The sequence below is a fragment of the Pelophylax lessonae genome (assembly GCF_965119305.1).
Source record: "Pelophylax lessonae genome assembly, chromosome: 7".
NCBI classification, from domain to species: Eukaryota; Metazoa; Chordata; class Amphibia; order Anura; family Ranidae; genus Pelophylax; species Pelophylax lessonae.
In genome coordinates, this window is record NC_138774.1 from 106,696,071 (window position 1) to 106,715,208 (window position 19,138).

General features: G+C 41.8%; 2 protein-coding genes across 2 annotated transcripts in view; one reads left to right on the forward strand and one right to left on the reverse strand.

The window, feature by feature from the left end:
* The window catches only part of LOC309560740 (endothelin receptor type B-like), a 476,715-nt gene that overhangs the window by 422,208 nt on the left and 35,369 nt on the right, over positions 1-19,138 (forward strand). The gene's annotated exons all lie outside the window — the stretch shown is intronic.
* The window catches only part of ZNF185 (zinc finger protein 185 with LIM domain), a 202,507-nt gene that overhangs the window by 76,613 nt on the left and 106,756 nt on the right, over positions 1-19,138 (reverse strand). The window contains exons 24-27 of the mRNA XM_082264384.1: positions 18,140-18,208; positions 15,812-15,925; positions 11,365-11,430; positions 3,182-3,301 (exon numbers count right to left, since the gene is read on the reverse strand). Coding sequence (XP_082120510.1) covers positions 3,182-3,301; positions 11,365-11,430; positions 15,812-15,925; positions 18,140-18,208 — 369 coding nt within the window. The remainder of the gene's footprint in view (positions 1-3,181; positions 3,302-11,364; positions 11,431-15,811; positions 15,926-18,139; positions 18,209-19,138) is intronic.

The following is a 19,138-nucleotide window of genomic DNA, read 5'->3' on the forward strand; positions in this document are numbered from 1 at the left end:
AATGTCACTGGTCCCCTCAAAATTGTAAAAAATGTCAGTTAGGTGTCCGATCTGTCCACCGCAAAAAAATCGCTGATCGCCGTCATTACTAGTAAAAAAATAAATAAAAATATTAAAAAGGACATAAATCTTTCCCCTAGTTTGTAGGCGTGATACGTTTTGCGCAAACCAATCAAATTATCCTTATTTGGATTTTTTTTTTTTTTTACCAGAAATATGTAGCAGAATACAAATTGGCCCAAAATGATGAAAACATTTAAATTTTTTTTTTTATTGGGAATGTTATATAGCAGAAAGTGAAAAAATATTGTTTTTTTTTTATTTTCAGAATTGTCGCTCTTTTTTTGTTTATAGTGCAAAAAATAAAAATACCACCAAAAGAAAGCTCTATTTGTGGGAAAAAAGGACATCAATTTTATTGGGATACAGCGTCGCACGACTGCGCAATTGTCAGTTAAAATAGCGCAGTGCTGAATCACAAAAAATGGCCTGGTCATTAAGGGCTCTTTCACACGGGCGATCCAATCAGATCCGCCTGTCAGTTTTTTAGGCGGATCTGATAGGATCCTCCATGCAACTCTATGGGGCAGCGGATGTCAGCGGAGACACCTCCGCTGACACCCGCTGCCATCCGTATCCGATCCTGTCTGTGAAATCTGGACGGATGGAAACCCTATTTTTCCATCCGTTCAGGGATCGGATCGGATGAGAGCGGACAGGCGGTCCGCTCTCATCCGATCCCCCATAGAGAGCAGCGGGAGCTGTGACACCTCCCTCTCCGCACTGCAAGCGGAGACGGAGCTGTCATCTGCCGGCTCAGCGGGGATCGGCGGATCAATCCCCTCTGAGCAGCACGGATCCGCCTACGGTGGCCGACCGAGTGAAAGAGCCCTAAGGGGGAAAATCTTCTGGTCCAGAAGTGGTTAACCATGTCAGGCCAGGACCACCGCACCACAAATGCAAGCATTGCACACGTGCATCCTGATTCGGCTGTACCGAACACAATAGGGAGCAGAATTTTTGTTTTGCAACATGTGTATATTTCTTTCCGGCTGCCTTTGCAACCTAAAGTGGAACTAAATTTAACTATTAAAAACTCTGAGCGGGCAACTACGGTATTTTTTTCAGAAAAGACTTGCAAAATCTCTTGTGCAATACCAAACACTTACCTGCCTGCTTGCAGCCTTCTATTGAATGTACGCTGAACTGCGCATAAACAGCTCAGCGAGGATTCCCAACACACCCCAGCTGTGCTGGAATGACTGGCTCCCATGCGTATGTGCAGCATGATATCATTCCACCCCCAGCCAATCAAGAGTAGGGATAATCGAACGGTTCGGGTCGACCATCGGTTCGACCAGAACATTGACTGTTCGAAATTCGGCCGAATTTCGGCAACCAGAACCGACCAAAATGCAATGGGACAGGAACTGGGATTTAAAAGCCCGTGATTGGACCAGAACTATCAGTAAAAGCCAATTGAGGGGGGCAGGAGAATGCTAGGAATGTGATTGGAGTGACTAGGGGGTCCAGAGGCCAATCATTAGTGAATACGCCCCCCAGTACTTAAGATAGCCCCGCCAAATCTCTACCATTTTAATACAGGGCTGTGGAAGAGAGTGGAAATAGTTCTGTTACTTCTGCTCTTAAAGTGTCATTTAGCAATTATTAGTGTGAGGAAAGGGATATCTAGTGTAGTTAGCGTACTATTTTCCACTATAGTTAGATTTAATAATCTAGTTTCTGTAGGGAAAGTGTTAAGTGTAAGGGGACCGTAGTGTAGTGTAGGGTTAACTGACTCTGACTGCTATGGCAGGGTGACAAAACCCTTCCATTTCAGGGTGACCGCTATAGAGAAAAGATCGTTTATCCCCTGTCACCCTGCTTTTTGTTGCAGGCGTTTATAGGGCTTTTTTGAGGACATGTTTGGAGTCAGGCATGACATCTGAACTTCTGTGTAGGGGTGTATATATATATATATACACACACACACACACACACACACACGTATGTATATATACACATACACATATATAGGTGTGAAAGTAGCAGAACACTATGCTTGCGCTAATGAAATAATTAACACCCATATGACTTCTCTGCTATCACACCTATATATATGTGTATGTGTATATATACATATAAGTGTGTGTGTATATATACCCCTATACAGAAGTTCAGATGATTTGCCTGCCTCCAAAGACCCCAAAAAAATGCCCAAAAAAAACGACTGCTGCAAAAACACACCTGGGCGTTTTTGTAGCTGGCGTTTTTTTGGGCATTTTTTGGGCGTCTTTGGAGGCAGGCATAACATCTGTACTTCTGTGTAGGGGTATATATACACACACACACGTATGTATATATACACATCTATAGGTGTGAAAGTAGCAGAACACTATGCTTGCGCTAATGAAATAGCAGAGAAGCCATATGGGTGTTAATTATTTCAGCGCGGAGACACAGCTGTCATCCTCCTGCTCAGCGGGGGATCGGCGGATCGATCCCCCGCTGAGAAAAACGGACTCCGTCCGATGGACAGTGTGTGAAAGGGGCCTAAGAGTGCGCTGGTGGTGCAAACTTCCGGCTTAGATCTCCATGGGGATTTGATCCGGAAGACAGAGTGAGTACCTGTCAAAACCAGGTGCCCGCTCCCACCAAAAAAAGCGCCAAATGTGGCAGTGGAGGGGGTGCAAACAAGCGGAATTTCCCCTTTTGGGTGAATTTACCCTTTAGTCTCCTTTTTTTTACTGCCGCCCACCCCGAAACGCCTTTTTTTACTGCCGCCCACCCCGAAACGCAAGTGTAAAAAAAGCCTTAAGAGGGGTTTGAGGGGCAAGTAAAGCATTACATTTATTTACTATTATATTTTTCCTTTTTTTTGCCCCAATGTACTTCCTTTACATGATATTAGCTAATTCAGCTACAGAAATAAAGAAAGTGAAGATTAACTCATTCAGTAAATCAGCCCAAATGATTCTTATTATTGATAATTTGATATGATTATTGATATTATGTTTAAAAAGCAGGAAACCTTAACAATTACATTCGATTAGAATGATTAGGTATTAATAAAGTAAATAGTATGTAATCATGATGCATTCTTGTGAAGGGAAAGTTTCCAATCACGGAATTATATACTTCTAAAAATAAAATAGTAATAAATGTGAGGCAATAGTTTTACCTATCCTCTCTGATTATAGTGATTTTTCCAGGTCCAACCTGCATTATGGGTGAATTCTCTGTGAGAGTTCTGGAGAAGCTGGAGGATGTCAGTGTTGGGATGTCTGGACTATCTTTGTTACTATGAAAAAAAGCAATTTTTAAAAGCTGGATTTTACAAGACAAGATGGGAGAAGATTAAAAAATACCTGTCAGAAAGGTTGGTCATTCAAAATGAAGTAAAAAAATGGATAAGCAGAGGTCACCACCAGAGAAAACATCAAATTATCAGTAGACCAGGGGATAAGGACAGCTTAAAATCTACACTTTTCTGGCAAGCGTTGAAGCAGAACTCCCGGGTTAAGCAAAACGTATCTAAGTACAAGAGTCGTTTATTCTTAATTCTATCTCAAAGTGCTTTAGGTATTCCCTCCAGATCTGTGCAGTAATTCTGTGTAAAACCTTTCCTTTGTGTAGGAGCTTACTGTAATAAAGACCGGTCACTGCTGCTCTCTCCCCTTGTGCAGGGTGACTGGTCTTGTCTCCGCCCCTCCTGTAGTTTTCTATGGGCAACCTATAGTGGGTGGGGCCTGTTGGGTTCCTCCCACAACTCTGCTCTCTGCACAGGCTTTGTACAGCCCAGTGCTGATGCCACCACTACTTTACAAGGTAATAATTTGGTTTGCAGAGGCATTTGCTGCACATACAGTATAGTGGATTTATCTACTCTTTGGCTATTGAGGAAAATATTCAAAGAAAAGTTATTTGCCTGGAGTTCAGCTTTAAACTTGGACCAGACTCTTTCTGCCTCCTGAATCTCTTTATTGGTCCTTTAATGTTATGTGCAGTCCCATTGACCAATAAAGTGACTTGGCAGGTATAAAGGGGTGAAACCAAGCCCAGCTTTTATAGGTAAAGTCAATATTTGCATATCACTGTAGCTGCCTATATCGTTGCATCTACTAATCATTTTGACATGAAAGGTTACCACTGATTATGTATTTTTATAAATTTGCTTAGTTTGAATTTCCCAGGTTTGTTTATTTCAAGGAGTAAGTAAGTCCATAGCGCCCTGTATTTATTAAAACAATGTTTTCTTTATAGTTCAGCTATAGGGCTGCTAATTTAGGCTCAATTCACCCCTATGCATGTTGCTCTTGAGCGTTTCAGCAGTGCTTTTTTTGGTTTGCTTTCTGCGTTTTCAGACACACGTTTTTGACACTTTTTATGCGTTTTTCATGCGTTTTGCATATGAAAACTTAGCATATAAAACTTACTTGCATTTTTAATGCATGCCCATTGAAGTCTATTACACGCAAAACACTGCATTTTGCAGGAAAAAAAAAGCCCACAAACCTTTCTAAAAATGCAGAGGCACAAAAATGCATTGATGTGAACGTATTCCAAAGGAACCCATGTTAACAAAATGAAATGCGTTGCTGCAAAAAGCATGAAAAATGCATTAGTGTGTAAGGAGCCTTAAACTGGGATTTCTTCTTTGTTAAGGTACCCATGCACATCAGATGGTAGCAACAAAATACTGACAGAAAGATAGGGCTTTGTATGGGCAATTGGAGAGAGGATGATCACAATGATCACACCATATAATTAACTAAAATTGCTCTCTTTATTTGACATATATATATCACACATATACACATTTATATATATATATATATATATATCTCACACATATACACATTTATATATATATATATATATATATATATATATATATATATATATATATATATATATATATAAAAAAGACAAAAAACAAAATATACTATAACTACATAGAAAGACTAGATAAAAGAAAAACGCATATGTAGAAATATATTGACATGGGAAATGCTGATACAGTATCTCATTAGATGTTACGGTCTCTAGATAGCATAGTCTAGGGTCCCCAGCAAGCCGACGCGTTTCGCAACAGGGCTTCCTCAGGGCCAGAGAAACCAAGGCAGACCGATATTTCCAGCTGCGATAGAGACCTTGGCAAACACATGCGTTGAGGGGCAGATCAGTGCAGGCAGATATATGCAACAGGTTGTGCAATAGAATAACTGCAAATATGTAGATTTTTGGGGAGAATTCACGGTCAGTATCCTCTCAAAATTAATGGAACCCCAAGATTACAGGCACCAGATACGTTCCTCGTCTAATATTATATCAACGTAAATGGGGTCTCTGTTAAAACCACTGTATATATGAGGCAGATGCTTCACAGAGTAAACTTTATATATCCATATGTATTGGTCATATCATAGACCTTGCCATCAAAGTGAGGGACTCCTTACATCCATCAGGCAGATCTCGGTGACAAAGATGGATGTAAGGAGTCCCTTACTTTGATGGCAAGGTCTGGAACAAGCATGAGCCCTATCTGACTACTTGTTTTTTCCACTAATTAATCCTAGCAAGTTTGCTGAATATTAAATAATGGAGATTTACTAAAACTGAAGCACTCAGAATCTGGTGCAGCTGTGCATTGTAGTCAATCAGCTTCTAACTTCAGCTTGTTAAATTAAGTTTTGAAAATAAAACCTGGAAGCGGATTGGTTTCTATGCAGAACTGCAGCAGATTTTGCACTCTCCGGTTTTATTCAATCTCCCCCAATGTGTCAAAATGTAACTATAGCAATTGTTATGAGTCCTGTATTCGGAAAAGGAAAAAGTAGAAAAATTAGTAAACTGTGGCAAGCGATGTTAAAATATAAATTATCTTATAAAAGGGCAACAGTTTTGCAGATGAAAGGTGTTGCATAATGAGTAGATTGATAACATATGACTCCCTGTCTGATCTCAGAATGTAACTATTTAGGTCTGCAGTGAATGCTATATCAGATTTCAACAGCAAGTGGCGCTGCAGGTAAAATCTGTAGGCGCATACTCTTAATCCCAGCAAAAAACACAAATTGCCGAACCGGGGCAATGGCAGATATTAGAGACACAAACACAAAAAATCTCTAAAATACACTAAACTCTACAATAGTACTTACCTTTGGCTGGCTAGGTCATTGATTACAGCGACAGATCAATAGTAAGACAGAAAAGGTGAGAGAGGGCAGGCCAGGGACACTGCCCACAGAATTTGGTTGTTAGTCGTATTAGGGCCCTTTTGCACTCATCAGGTTTTTATGCACTTTTGGGGTTTAAAAAATAGAACACAAATTCTTAAAAAATGTATCCCTTTAAAATCCATGGAACTCTTCTCACCAATGTACTGCAGGTGCGGCATATTTTTAAAATTCCTGCAGGCTGCTTTTTTGTGTAGGTTTAAAAAAAAAAGAAAAAATGCTCCTCCCCTGCATAAAAAAAATGCATATAAAATGCACCATAATTGCCTTTTTGGGGCTTTTTTTAAGTCACATGTTCATGAGCATGGACTCCATCAAATGCATGATTGGAGTCAGGCAGCCAGAAAATACACCAGAAGCACATACATCAAAAATGCAGCAAAAACATATGTGTTTTACTGTATTTTTCCATATAGCTGTGTGAAAGGGTCCTTGGATTCTGGAGGACACTCTGCTGGAAAGCATAACTGATATGCAGGCATAGAATAGCTGACATGCATGCAGTTTATTTTCTGTTTTGGAAACACAAATGCACCTTAGTGGAACTTCCACTCATATGCTTCCCCTTCCCCTCCCCCTCCTCCGATGCCACATTTGGTACCTTTCAAGGGGTAGGGGAGAATGGATACCTGTTTTTGTCAGGTACCTGTTCCTCACTTCTGGGAGACAGCGCCGAGGCACTGTCCCTCGGAAGTTCGGCCCTCTTCTCCTTCCTCCACCGCCAGGCCAATTAGAAAGCACAGTGGGCTTCACACATGTACAATAGGGAACTGGCTGTGAAGCCGAAATGCTTCACTGCCGGTTTCCCTAACCATGAAAATCGGCTTCAGGTGCCGACATCACAAGAACCCTGGTCAGGTATGTCCTAATATTAAAAGTCAGCAGCTACAGTATTTGTAGCTGCTGACTTTTCATTTTTTTTGTGAGGGGTGGAACTCTTCCTTAACCGCTTGCCGACTGCGCACAGTATATTTACTGCGGCAGTCGGCCCCGGCCAGGCAGAGTGACGTAGGTCTACGTCGCTCGCCTGTCACTCCTTCCAGAGCCAATAGCGGGCGGGCGCGCGCCCGCTGAGGCGCGCGCCCGCCTCGGCTCGTTCACGGAGGAGTGCGGGAGTGTGACTGGCGGACCCGATGTCCGCCGGTCACACTACGATCGCCGGTACAGCGGGAGAAAGACAGAGCGGCTTGTGTAAACAAGCCACCTGTCAGTTCTCCCTGTGTAAAAGTGAAGATCAGACAGTTCTACTATGTAGAACTGTTGATCTTTGTTTTTACACTAGTAGACCTGTCCCTGCACAGTTAGAATCACGCCCCTAGGACACACTTAACCCCTCCCTGTCCAATACTGTTAACCCCTTCCCTGCCAGTGTCATTTTTGCAGTAACAGTGCATATATATAGCACTGATTACTGCAGTAATGTCACTGGTACCCCCAAAAGTGTCAAAAATGTCAGTCAAGGGTCCGATCTGTCCGCCGCAATGTCGCAGTACCGCAAAAAAAATCGCAGATCGCCGCCATTACTCGTTAAAAAAAAAAAACACCAAAAATGACAAAAATCTTTCCCTTTGTTAGTAAACGCGATAACTTTTGCGCAAACCAATCAAAATACGCTTTTTGCAATTTTTTTTACCAAACATAGGTAGCGTAAAACAAATTGGCCGAAAATTTTAAAAAATTTTGATTTTTACATTTTTTTTTGGGGGAATTTCATATAAAAAAAAGTGAAAAATATTGTTGTTTTTGCAAAAATTACGCTCTTTTTTTGTTTATAGCGCGTGATCAAAAAATCGCACAGGTGATCAAATACCACCAAAAGAAAGCTCTGTTTGTGGGAAAAAAAGGACGCGAAATTCGTTTAGGTACAGCGTCGCACGACCGCGCGATTGTCCGTTAAAGTCACGCAGTAAAAAATCGCAAAATAACCCCTGGTCTTTTAGCAGGAAAATCCTCCGGTGGTAAAGTGGTTAAGGCCTCATGCACACAGGGCATACCACGCGCTGCGTTTACAGGTGTTTGACCGTTTTCTTTTTCAGCCTCCAAACACAGTTTTTTGTTAGGCTATATGGCCATGCATCCACCGAGAAGCTAACCCCCCCCCCCCCCAAAAACACTTGATGCGCCTAAACGTTTGTAAACAAGTCTAAGGGCCGGTTCACACCATGCTCACACATGAATCGCACAGGAACGAGCTGTACGTTCCTGTGCGACTCAGATCGCATGCAAAACACACTCCCATTTGCGATCTTCAGTGGGTGTCAATAGAAAATGAACGACGCATTTGCCTGCACCTGCTCACACTGCATCGCATGGTACTTTTGTACCATGTGATCATGGCTACAGTGCATTTTAACCACTTAAGCCCCGGAGGATTTGGCTGCTAAAGGACCAGGGGTTTTTTTGCGATTTTTTACTGCGTGACTTTAACGGACAATTGCGCAGTTGTGCGACACTGTACCTAAACGAATTTGACGTCCTTTTTTTCCCACAAACAGAGCTTTCTTTTGGTGGTATTTGATCACCTGTGCGATTTTTTGATCACGTGCTATAAACAAAAAAAGAGCGTAAATTTTGCAAAAATAACAATATTTTTCACATTTTTTTATATGAAATTCCCCAAAAAAAAAAGTAAAAATCAAAATTTTTTAACATTTTTCGGCCAATTTGTTTTATGCTACCTATGTTTGGTAAAAAAAAAATCGCAAAAAGCGTATTTTGATTGGTTTGCGCAAAAGTTATCGCGTTTACTAACAAAGGGAAAGATTTTTGTCATTTTTGGTGTTTTTTTTTTTAACGCGTAATGGCGGCGATCTGCGATTTTTTTTTCGGTACTGCGACATTGCGGCGGACAGATCGGACCCTTGACTGACATTTTTGACACTTTTGGGGTTACCAGTGACATTACTGCAGTAATCAGTGCTATACATATGCACTGTTACTGCAAAAATGACACTGGCAGGGAAGGGGTTAACTTTATTGGACAGGGAGGGGTTAAGTGTGTCCTAGGGGCGTGATTCTAACTGTGTAGGGACATTCCTATTGGTGTAAAAGCAAAGATCAACCGTTCTACATAGTAGAACGGACAGATCTTCACTTTTACACAGGGAGAACTGACAGGCAGCTTGTTTACACAAGCCGCTCTGTCTTTCTCCCTTCACAGGAGCGATCGCAGTGTGACTGCCGGTCACACGCACTGACTTGCCTCTGAACGAGCCGCGGCGGGCGCGCGCCTCGGCGGGCGCGCGCGCGCCCGCCCGCGATAGGCTCGCAAGTCAGTGACAGGCGAGTGACGTACCGATACGTCACTCTGCCTGGCCGGGGCTGACCGCCGCAGTATGTAGTCGTGCGGCGGTCGGCAACCGGTTAAAATGTAGTGTATGCACTACTTTGATGTGGTGCAGTTTTAGTGGATTCAAAATGAATAGTCTGAAATTGCACCACACAGAACCGCATGTATATCGCACAGCACATTCCTGTACGATTCATGTGTGGGCATGGTGTGAACCCACCCTGGATGCGCCTAAATGCTACAAGTGTTTAGCGCTTGAGCATTCATTTGTTCCATACATTAATATTCTGCCCAATCGAATGAATGATCGGCCAAATAATTAAAGCACCTACATTAGTTTGTAAAATGCAGCTTTAGGTGTTTTTTTTTTTTTTTTAACGCTGCTTTTTTCCTACCAGAAGCAAAGGGTGTTCAGGGAAGAAAAAAAACATGTTCTGTGTGCATGAGGCCTAAGAAGGCTATAGACAATAGAAAAAACATTCTCCACTAGTGTTACTACAGAAGTTTCTAAGGGTGGCTGTGGCTGACTGACCTTATATCTAATGACATCTTCATAGTTCCTGGGCCAATGTCACTTTGCAAAACCAGCGGCATGACCCAGTGATCCGATTAGCCGTCTATAAGGGTGGCATTCGTTCTACTGACCACTAAGGGGCATTTTCCCCATTGACCCCCAAAAAAATGATTTCAGTAAGGGCTCCTTGAGACCTAAAATTATTTTAGGGTTTCCTCTGGGGTAATAAGGTTAGGAGAGCCTGCAGTAAAAGGGTTGTCTAACCTGAACACACAATTGGACTATATAGGAATCTCTAGTGACCTGGGCATCACTAAACAAGACCTCAGATACCTATTAACAGAAGAAGGGGAGCTACCAACACCTCTGGCACTCAAGTATCAGAGTAAACAACACCTATCTCATTAGGCTGACTATAAATGGATCGAAATTCTGCCGGTCCAGCAGGAATTTCGATTTAAGGCCAGGCTGGTTGTACAAAAGTCGATCTAATGATCGATTTGTGTACAACCAGCCTTTTGGGTACTTCCTGAATGATCAGTGTCACAGGTTATAGCCGGCAACACTGATGATTGTATTCTGCCGGCAGGGATATCTCCCCGCTATCAGAATACAAAGGCTCAGCAGTAGTGATTCCCCCATCCACATTGAGTGTGTGAATGGGGGAATCGATTAATTTTTTTTTGTTCAGTGTTGTCCTCATATTATATAGTTTTGATCAATTTAAAATTGATTGCACAGAAATTGTACAATCAGGTTGTAGTGTGTACAGCCGCCCCTAAAGCTGGCCATATGCATATAGATTTCTTTGCCTGCAGGCAGAACAAAGGAAATCCAAATTTTCCTCCATCCACGTCAACAGCGAAGATGGATGAATCCCCCCCCCCCCCCCCACCCCGAGGACTATTGTTTTCTGATAATGGGTGCCTCCAGTTGTCAGAATATCTGAACAGTGGCCGCATCTGATGGGGTGCAGGTGCTGTTTTCACCTGGCTCCTTTGACACGAATCAACTTTTGTTGACTCGGTTATTGCCAACAGGACCACCTACGGATCAAATTTGAATGCTTGTATGGCCAACTTTGACATTGGATTGGTGCCTGATGACCTTAATTGGTGGACATCTAATGCATCTGGACACCTTAGAGATGGTGACCTTTTTTGACCTTATAATTAATAATTAATGGGATATCCTCAGCTCTGTGAGGTCATTAGAAGATAAATGTATGCATTTGGGGAATGAACCAAGCAGAACCCAATCTCAAATGAAATACAAACTTTGGGTGAAGGTAACCTTTAATACATACATCCTCACACACTTACCCTTCACTGGTGGTTTCCACTGTCCTGGTATTGGAACTGACTCGTGTGGTCACTTTTGGAGGCTCCCTGTTATGGAATGACAAAAATAATTGCAAACATGGGTACTTTTATTTTATAAAAAAGGTTGTAGTGTGTATGATAAATGCGCTGAACTTGACATTAGTTTACATTTATTTTCAAGTGTATAAGCAGGATTAGTCAGGGAACATATGCATCCAAACCTGCATCCATCCAAACTGAGCAATCTCTTCCATTAAGGTGGTTGTAAAGGCCGAAGTTCTTTTTTAGCTCTATGCATACTCTGCATTAATTTAAAAAAACCCTCAATGCTCAACACCCTCCTCTTATACTTACCTGAGCCTGAACTCAATGTAGCATTGTGCACGGGAACAGCGGCTCTCTGCTCTCCGTGCTCATTGGCTCCTGCTGCTGTCGATCACAGCCAGTAAGAAAGGAGTGGGGGTGGGGCGGGGCTGAGCCACGCTAGGTGTGTTAATGTACACACACAGCCAGCTAGAGAGTGAGCACGTGTGTCCACATAGTAGGTGGCTTGTTTTTGGGGGCCCCTCAGCAGAGGGGAGAAGCCAGGAGCGTCCGCAGGGGACCCCAGAAGAGGAGGATCGGGGCTGCTCTGTGCAAAACCATTGCACAGATCAGGTAAGTATACCATGTTAAAAAAAAAAAAAAAAAAAAGGGTTTACAATCACTTTAAAGTCAATCGATCAAGCAAATTAGCAATAGAAATAACAATTCCAGTATATATACTCACATCATAGTTTGTAGGTACCATAACTTTCACGCAAACCAATCAATATACATTTATTGGGATTTTTATTATTATTATTATACAGGATTTATATAGAGCATCGCTTTACTACATAAGGGCAGACAGTACTGTTACAATACATTTTAACACAGAAGTAATCAGAGGGCCCTGCTCGTTGGAGCTTATAATCAAAGAGGTTTTATCAAAGACAAGTAGCAGTCATTTATATTACAAAAAATAGAACCCAGAGGTGATCAAATTCCACCAATGAAGTCTCTATTTGTGTGAAAAAATTATATCAATTTCCTTTGGGTACAGTGTTACATGACCGCCCTGTTAAAGTATGGCAGTATTAAATAGCAAAAAATGGCCTGGTCATCAAGAGGGTAAAACCTTCTGGAGGTTACCAAGCTGTGGAGCAACTTCAAATGTAACCCATGCAAGTCTAATAGGTGGTACTACAAGCTCCTCGAAATATCATCTAATTGCGATATAATCATGCGATTGCTCCACGGTGGAACGCTATTTACAGAGTTAAATCAGGTGATGCCTCCTCACTGCCTCTGAAAAGGGATCCACCGCAGATCACATTTCAGGGGGCAGCTGCACATGTGAAAGAGACCAACCCCGACTACAGTCAGCGTAGAGGACAATGTGATCTACATGGGAATCTGGAGAATTATGCCAGTAAACACATGTATGAATCCCCCCTACATAACATTATCAATAGATGTAGTCAGTGCCTATCTTTATCTAGGAGAGGAGGCAGTCAGGCTAGGATATAGAGATTATATTATTTTGGGGAGCATTCCTGGAACCAGCTGTAATCTTTCACCTCATCAGTAAATTGAATCCACCACATGACACAGATAGTCACACCTGTGTGGTCCCAGGCTGTATTGGATCTAGAACACAGGTGTGTGGTTGCTATGGAAGTACAACGAGAAAGTGATCACATGGTCACATCCCCGCACTCCTCCTACTGGCTCCGTATCTACAGATCGCAGCCCCACAAGGGGGCAGGGCTACCGAAGTGCACGTCTATTAACCAATCAGCAAGCATGCTAGGCGGGAATACGTCGCCTCCTTCGTTGCTCTCCACCCACCCAGTAACACTGAGGACTGAAGCGCACCAAAGGTTGGCACATACAAAGACAAATGGGATAGGGTAGATGAGCTCCGTCCTGATACCTATTGCCCAATCACAGCAATCAGAGAATGGTCACCGCTCTGACGTGTATAATTGGGTTTGTTAGATGGGCACAAGTAGGTGCTGAACAGGCAAAAAAGAGAGGCGCTGAACTGGCACAATATAGGCGCAGAGTGGACAAGATACATGCTTGGTAGGGGCAACAATTAGGCCGCTTTCACACTGAGCAGTTTTTCAAGCGCTTTTGTGTTAAGAAAAGTGCCTGAAAAGCTCAAGAAAAATGCTTCCTTTTAAAATCTATGAATGTGTTCACACTGGGGCGGTACACTTCTGTTGCAGTGTGTTGCGTGCTTGGGGAGTTAAAAAAAAATAAACGCTTCAAAAACAATGCTCCCCATTAAAATGAATGGAAACCGCATCAAAAATGCCTAAAAAACGACCCTGCTAAGCATTTTGGTACAGTTTTTGAGTCACCATACCGGCAATACCACCAATAGAAAGTTCTATTAGTCCCAAACAAAAATTGTACAAATTTCATATGGGTACAGTGCTACATGACCGTGCAATTGTCATTCAAAGTGGGACAGTGCTGAAAGCTAAAATTGGCCTGGGTAGGAAGGGGGTGAAAGTGCCCAGTAGGCAAGTGGATAAAGTGAAACATGTTTCCCACAAAGAGGGCAAACAAGGTGCCTTGTTTATTGCTGTCATGTTTTTAAGGCCTTGTTCACACAGACATATTTAAGCATCCATGTGAAGAGCTGTACTCGCCCACACAGAATGCGCAGGTGCAAACACGTGCAGGCAGTCCCATTCACTGGGATGTGGAAGCTGCAGACACAGCTGCTGCTCCCAAAGTGATATCCTTGTGGGCGCGTGTCCCCAAATTCACAGTCTTTGCATTCAGGGACATGCATCCTCACCCGCACAGATGCTGAATTGGGATCGGTGGCTGTCTCTGTACAGCTGCTGCATTTCAAATGACATGAATAAGACTGTCTGCACACGGATGCACAGAACATCTGTGTGGGTAAATCACGGCCCTCACATGGGTGTTTTTTTAGGTACACCTATACGAACATGGCCCAGGTTTCTGCTGGACAGACAGATTAATACAGGACAGTGTGCAGCCAGTGACACAGCTGATTGGCTAGAATGAGAAGTGATCTTTGACATGAAGAGAAGCACAGTGACTAATGTGAGCTGAAAGCAGAGTGTGTAACAGGGTCAGGCCATTGTTTGTCACCATCATAATTTAGCAGTTATAAATTACAGGAAATAAACAGGCCCTCTGATTCCTTCTGTATTATATTGTATTGTAATTGTACTGTCTGCCTTTAAGTTGTAAAGCACTGCACAAACTGTTGGCGCTATATAAATCCTGTATAATAATAAAACTATAATTAGAAGTTCATTCTGCAAACTAGAATTTGGTTTCTGATGATTGTTATGAAAGGATTTGGGCTGGTCATAAAGTAAGTGCCCTCGTTTTTATGGATGATCCAGCCACGGTATTGTCCATTGCTGGCTAAATACATGATAATTCAACCAGTTTTCCATCACAAAAATATTCACAAACATTTAACTACAAACAGTTCAGATTGTTAGAAATCGGTGGTAGTAGGATGCCTTGAGTCATTCGGTCATTTGCAATCAATGGCTGGATAAGATTTCTGTGTATTTGGCAATCAAAATGGTGACCAGAATCAACTCATCCCCCCCCCCCCCCACCCATGATTTGACAGCCCATGGTGTCCCTTGGTTCATGGTCTAGCCATTGAGGGCTTTTCTAAAAACTGATGAGAGCCACTTCCAACATGGAACACATCCATGATTGCTTTTGCCTATTCTCCAACATGGTGGCAAATCTTGTGGAATGGGGCAATCCTTCCCTCATGCTGATAAGTGGGGAAGAAGGTGTTTGAGTGTGTCACCTGAGAAATGTTGTGGTGATCTAAGCCCTGCACTGGATAGGCACATGTGTTTGCCTCTATCACTCTCAGCAAGACATCTGAAGCACACTCCACCCACTATCAGCCCTTCCAGAACTGCCAAATATCTGCATCAAAGTCCCTAAAGCCTTCTACAGCCATTCCCGAGGAACTTGCTGCATTATCCTTTGATTCATACATTTCACTTCATGGTCATTGCAACAAAAAGTTAGACTCCCTTGTTTGAATTTATAATGGCTGCAAGTAAAGCAGTAAACAATCAACCTCCATTTAAACTTTTGCGTAGCAGGGACAAGCGTTTACTTGAATGGGTTTCCCTACACGTCTTTGTCACCTGAAAATAAGCTCCTGCTCTTTTTCAGGCGACAAGCTTCACTCAAATTTGAAAAGGAACAGATTACCGCGATTGCTACAAGATCCTGTCGCATGACAATCACATTGCATTTAGTGTTGCACTGCGATCGCCACGCAAATTTGGAATCGTGGGCAGAACCCATAGTTCCAAATCGTGCAGTGTGGATGTAGCCTCAATCCATCAATTCTATAGCATGGATGGAACAGCCTGGTCCAGTTTGCACTTACCTTTCATCTCTAAGGAGAGTTATCTTCCCAGGTCCTGCTTGTACAGATGAGCTTCTTGTCTCAGTGTTATCACTGCAAGATGTCAGCTTAGGGATGTCGGGGATAATGTTTCCACTATAAAGAAGTTGATAAAACGTTATTTTTTTTTCTCTTACAAGAAATCAAGATAATAGTGTAAGCATACATAGTTTGTTAAAAAAAAAAAAAAAAAAAAAAAAAAAAAAGTAACGTTGGTGGCCATGTGTGTCCTTTACAATGGTCCTGCCACCTTGGTGTAAGAACCCATCAGTCAATAGTATAAAAGCTGATGAGTTCTTATTAGCAGTTTGGAAGTCAGGATGGCCACAAACTGGAGCAAGCAAGAAGAAGCGGTCATCTTAGCCTCTGTTTGATCTGCAACTGCCATGATGCTGCACATGTGATCAGTTATGACACCAACCATTTGATGGTTTGACAGTTTTCAAGAGCAGAAGCAAATGAAAAACAGTTGGCTTTCCCAGCATGCCTGGAATGTAACAGTTTTCTCAAGATGTTAAATGTATGGGTTTAGGTTTAGTTCTGCATTTAGTGTTAGCTGGAGTTTGATTTTATTTTTTTTTTATGTCCATCTAAGACTACTGTTGCATCCAATACTACTCTCTCCCCAGATTAACAATGCTGCTGTCCAAGGGTGTCTCCGTTGCTCCTCCATCCAGAGTGGAAATACCCTTAGACAAGTGTGTTACTGGCAGGGTCACTAGACAAAATAAAGGAAAACAGCCTAAAAAGTAAACCAATGCAGCCACTACAGTTAAGCATTGGGATATTGAAATATATTACACTTTTGTTTTTGGGTTCATCATCACTCAAAGAATCAAAAAAATACAGTAGATACCTCTCGAGGATCACTGACTATTCCTTTGCATAGTACACTAATGGAAGGATGTAGAGTTACCCAGCATGGTAATCATAATTAAGATGGTCTTGGTCTATGGCCAATCAAATATAACTTGTTTGCCACTGTTTTGTAAAACCCTGGCATCTTTGCACGAGCATGGTCTGTCCTAGTCCATAGTCTGCCCAGTGGGCATCCCATTCTGCTGCACTAAATCAGAATCAAGAGTGGGTTTTAGTACCGCCATATACCACATTGAAGGAGTGGGAAGAGGGGTAGGTGGCGCTGCCCAGAGGCATGTAGGGTGTAAACCTAGCGAAACTAGGGTTAGATATGATATGGCATGGTGGGAGAGAGAGATTTAAACAGTGCACATTTTTAAAAATTAAAATATATATATATATGTAAATATACACTACTAATGACTCTAAAGATAAATAAAAAAATAGAATAAAAATTCTATAGCTAAAATTTGTCAAAAAAGTGACAAGTAGCATTTAATAAATACTATGGTTTGAATAAAGTGCCAAGTGATGAATAATGATTAGTGCAAATAGGTGAACAATTAGACCTATAGAAACCACTATAATATATGCTATCGAGTTATCAAAGTGAAGTACAAAGTGAATCAATAAAATGAATAAAATCCACGATAGGAGTAACAAAAGTCCATAGAAATAGTAAATATCAGTATAAAGGCAATCTTAAAAGTAAGTGGTGACTGTGAGCGAACTCGTGCTCCCCTCTCTCCCAGGACCGCACTCACCAACAGGAGGGACTCCTCCGTTGTCAGTCACTGATCAGGATCTGGCTGATATAGATATTCCCAATAATTGTAACCATGGCCATATGTACCGCGGATGTCGGTTCATTTAGAAGTCTCTGGTGAGCTGCCAGACATGCTGTATGAGGGTCCATGATCAGTATATACACGGCACGTCTATATCTCTGCCCTTATAATCCCCAACACAGCTACATGAGCTAATTGTTCACCTATTTGCACTAATCATTATTCATCACTTGGCACTTTATTCAAACCATAGTATTTATTAGATGCTACTTGTCATTTTATTTGACTAATTTTAGCTATACCATTTTTATTCTAATTTTTATTTATCTTTGGAGTCATTAGTAGTGTATATTTACATATATATATTTTAATTCTTAATAATTCATTTTTTTTGCACTGTTTACATCTCTCTCTCACCACACCATATCACATCTAACCCTAGTTTCGCTAGGTTACACCCTACTTGCTACTGGGCTGCGCCACCTACCCCTCTTCCCACTCCTTCATATCTGTACAACCCTTTGGGGTTGTATTCGAGGTAGGCTGCAGCCTGTGACACACCAAAGCATGGAATTTATTTATCTACACATACCACATTGGCAACAAATGAGAACACACAACCTTTGCTATTATAAGCACATTCCCATCCAATGAATTGTATTACCTGTCAACTGTGGTGGTGACAGTTCTGGTGGATGTTCTGTTGTCAGTAGGTTTGGGTGTCACATTGTCACTGCAAAAAAATGTTCACAAATATATGTGTTCTAGATTTACTGATAATAATTGCATGTAGTAAGTAGTAGCAGGAAAAGGATTGTATTATTCACACAGGAACTCTCTTATAGGTTCATGTTGGATAGATTGCTTGATAAGACATTGCATCTAGAGGAATGTCTGCTGGGACAGCTATGGGCAGCACACATTTGACCCCCCTATTATCCACTGGCTTGTAGTCTGGTACCTTCCAATTTCTATGTACTGATGTCAGCCTGTGAGGACAACTCCTATTTGGGAGTTACAACACATAAATCTTCCCTAAAATCTGGCAGCCAAAGGTTAAAGCTGAACTCCAAGCAAACAGCCAAGTACACAGATGAAATGCATACACAGGAGCTGTTATACCTGCTAAAATATTTATATTTCTGTTCATCCTGTCCTGAGATTTACATAGCTCTGTCCCACAGTACAGCTCTGTCTAGCAGCAGAGGGGGCCTGATTTTTCTCTTCTGCAGTTCCACTTTCACTTACAGGTCTACCCACCCTTTGACTGGATAGTGAATAGAGAAACAGCACACTCCGAATTCTACTCCCATTAGCACACTCTTTGCATTGCAGCACACATGAGTAGCTTCTTGTGCTGCCTCCTGCTCTTAGCGCTCTCCTGTACAGACTGTACAGTGGACCTTAAATTCAATCCTGATATTTACACTGCTTACATTAAAAATACATTTAATGATATAAATAAATATACAAGACAAGGAACAGAGCGCAAACTGCCCTAGTGTAATCCAGTTTATTATTCATAAAATAGATTTGCAATTCATTGCACTCACATGATTCCATTAAAAACTGAATCATGGCAACAAGGCAACGCATTTTGGAGGCATTGCCTCCTTTGTCAAATCATCTTGACGTGACAAAGTAGGCCACGCCTTTAAAATGT